The 1,657-nt window shown below is 14.1% G+C and overlaps 1 protein-coding gene across 1 annotated transcript in view; it reads right to left on the reverse strand.

Annotated features, from left to right (window-relative positions):
• Positions 1-325: 325 nt before the first annotated feature.
• PGAL8A_00045900 (cysteine-rich secretory protein, putative) overlaps positions 326-1,657 on the reverse strand; it is a gene marked incomplete at both ends in the record, with an annotated part of 2,689 nt that continues 1,357 nt past the window's right edge. The window contains 6 exons of the mRNA XM_028674476.1: positions 326-412; positions 571-602; positions 748-826; positions 962-1,023; positions 1,305-1,440; positions 1,552-1,594. Coding sequence (XP_028530825.1) covers positions 326-412; positions 571-602; positions 748-826; positions 962-1,023; positions 1,305-1,440; positions 1,552-1,594 — 439 coding nt within the window. The remainder of the gene's footprint in view (positions 413-570; positions 603-747; positions 827-961; positions 1,024-1,304; positions 1,441-1,551; positions 1,595-1,657) is intronic.

The following is a 1,657-nucleotide window of genomic DNA, read 5'->3' on the forward strand; positions in this document are numbered from 1 at the left end:
AAAAAAAAAAAAAAAAAAAAAAAAAAAAAGATAAAAAAAAAATTTCTAAGTATGAATAACAAACATTAAAATGAATATTTCAAATGTGAAAAATATGAAATTATAGAAAAAAAGAAAAAAAAAAAAAAAAAACAATTAAATTTAAAAATTATATTAAAGGTATAAAAAAATTTAAAAAAAAAAAAAAGAGAGTCTCAAGGGGTTCCATAATGTATTTTTTTTTTTTTTTTTTTTATTAATAAAAATGTGTAGTAATTTTAACTTTAAAAAAACAAAATATTTTTTTTTTTTTATAATATTTTAACATAATTCTATCTTAAATTTGTCACATATAAAAAGTATTTTTATTATAAATAGAAAAATTAGTATTTGTTTCCTTTTCAACTATTAAATCATCAAAAACAAATGTTGTCTAATAAAAAATAAAAAAAAAAAAAAAACAATTTCTTTTTTATAATTGTAACTATATTTAATATAATTATTATTATGTATATTTTATTAAAATAAAAAAAAAAAAAAAAAATAAATAGAGTAACTATAATATCTTAAACGTAAATTATTTTATTTTACATCAATGGTGCCAACATTATCAGAAAAGTAACCTACACCGGTATATAAAAACAGTCCAAAAAGTTTATAATAAATAGGTAATAATTAGAATAATAAAAAATTAAAATAGTAAATTTTTATATTATGCAAAATTTGTAAAATAAAAATACAAAATTATTTTAAATTATTAATTTTAACCTGGCCTATTTGGATAATTATCATATTTACAAATAAAAATACCAGTAGTTTTGCAACAAGCAGTGGAACACCCAATATTCTAATGAAATATATATATATATATATTTTATTATTAATATATTTATTTTTATTATTAATATATTTATTTTTTTTATTAGTATATTTATTTTTTTTATTTTTTTTTTTATAGAAATTTTATATTTATTTTATATACTTCTACAGTTTTCCATAAAATTTGAGTAAATTCAAAAACGTTATTATTCCTTTTAATAACACCTAAAATTAAAAGTATTTAAATATAATAAAAACATATATTTAAAAAAATTAAATATTTATTAAATGTTTTAATTATTCTCTTATATATAAATATATTTCTTATTTTAAATATGTGTATAGTAATAATTGTTCTTATCCTTTCATTTTTATAATAAAATTTAATATATATATATATATAATAGAATAATTTTAAAATTGTTATATTAATAGAAAAAAAAATTTTCAAACATTCAGATATATGATGTTGTCATTATTTTTTTTTTTTTTTTTTTTTTTTTTACCTAATTCAAAATCATAATCGTTAATTCCTTCATACCATGAATTAACTGCTAATTCAATTTCATTATTTACAAAAAAGTTGAAATAATTTGTATTTATTTGTTTAGAAGTTAAAATACAATCTGAATTTGTTTTTATCTGAGGAGATAAATTAACATTATAAAGTATTTAAAAAAAGAGTATATTAGTTAGAACTGTTACCAAAATTATATATAAAGAAAAATTGTATTATTATTTAAACAAAATAACCAAATTGGCTTCCTTTTGAGACGCATTTTCAAGTTTCTTATTCCTTTGTAGAAACAAAACAAAAAAAAAAAAAAAAAAAAAAAAAATAATTAAAATAAAATAAAAA

Source organism: Plasmodium gallinaceum (assembly GCF_900005855.1).
Source record: "Plasmodium gallinaceum strain 8A genome assembly, contig: PGAL8A_v1_32, whole genome shotgun sequence".
NCBI classification, from domain to species: Eukaryota; Apicomplexa; class Aconoidasida; order Haemosporida; family Plasmodiidae; genus Plasmodium; species Plasmodium gallinaceum.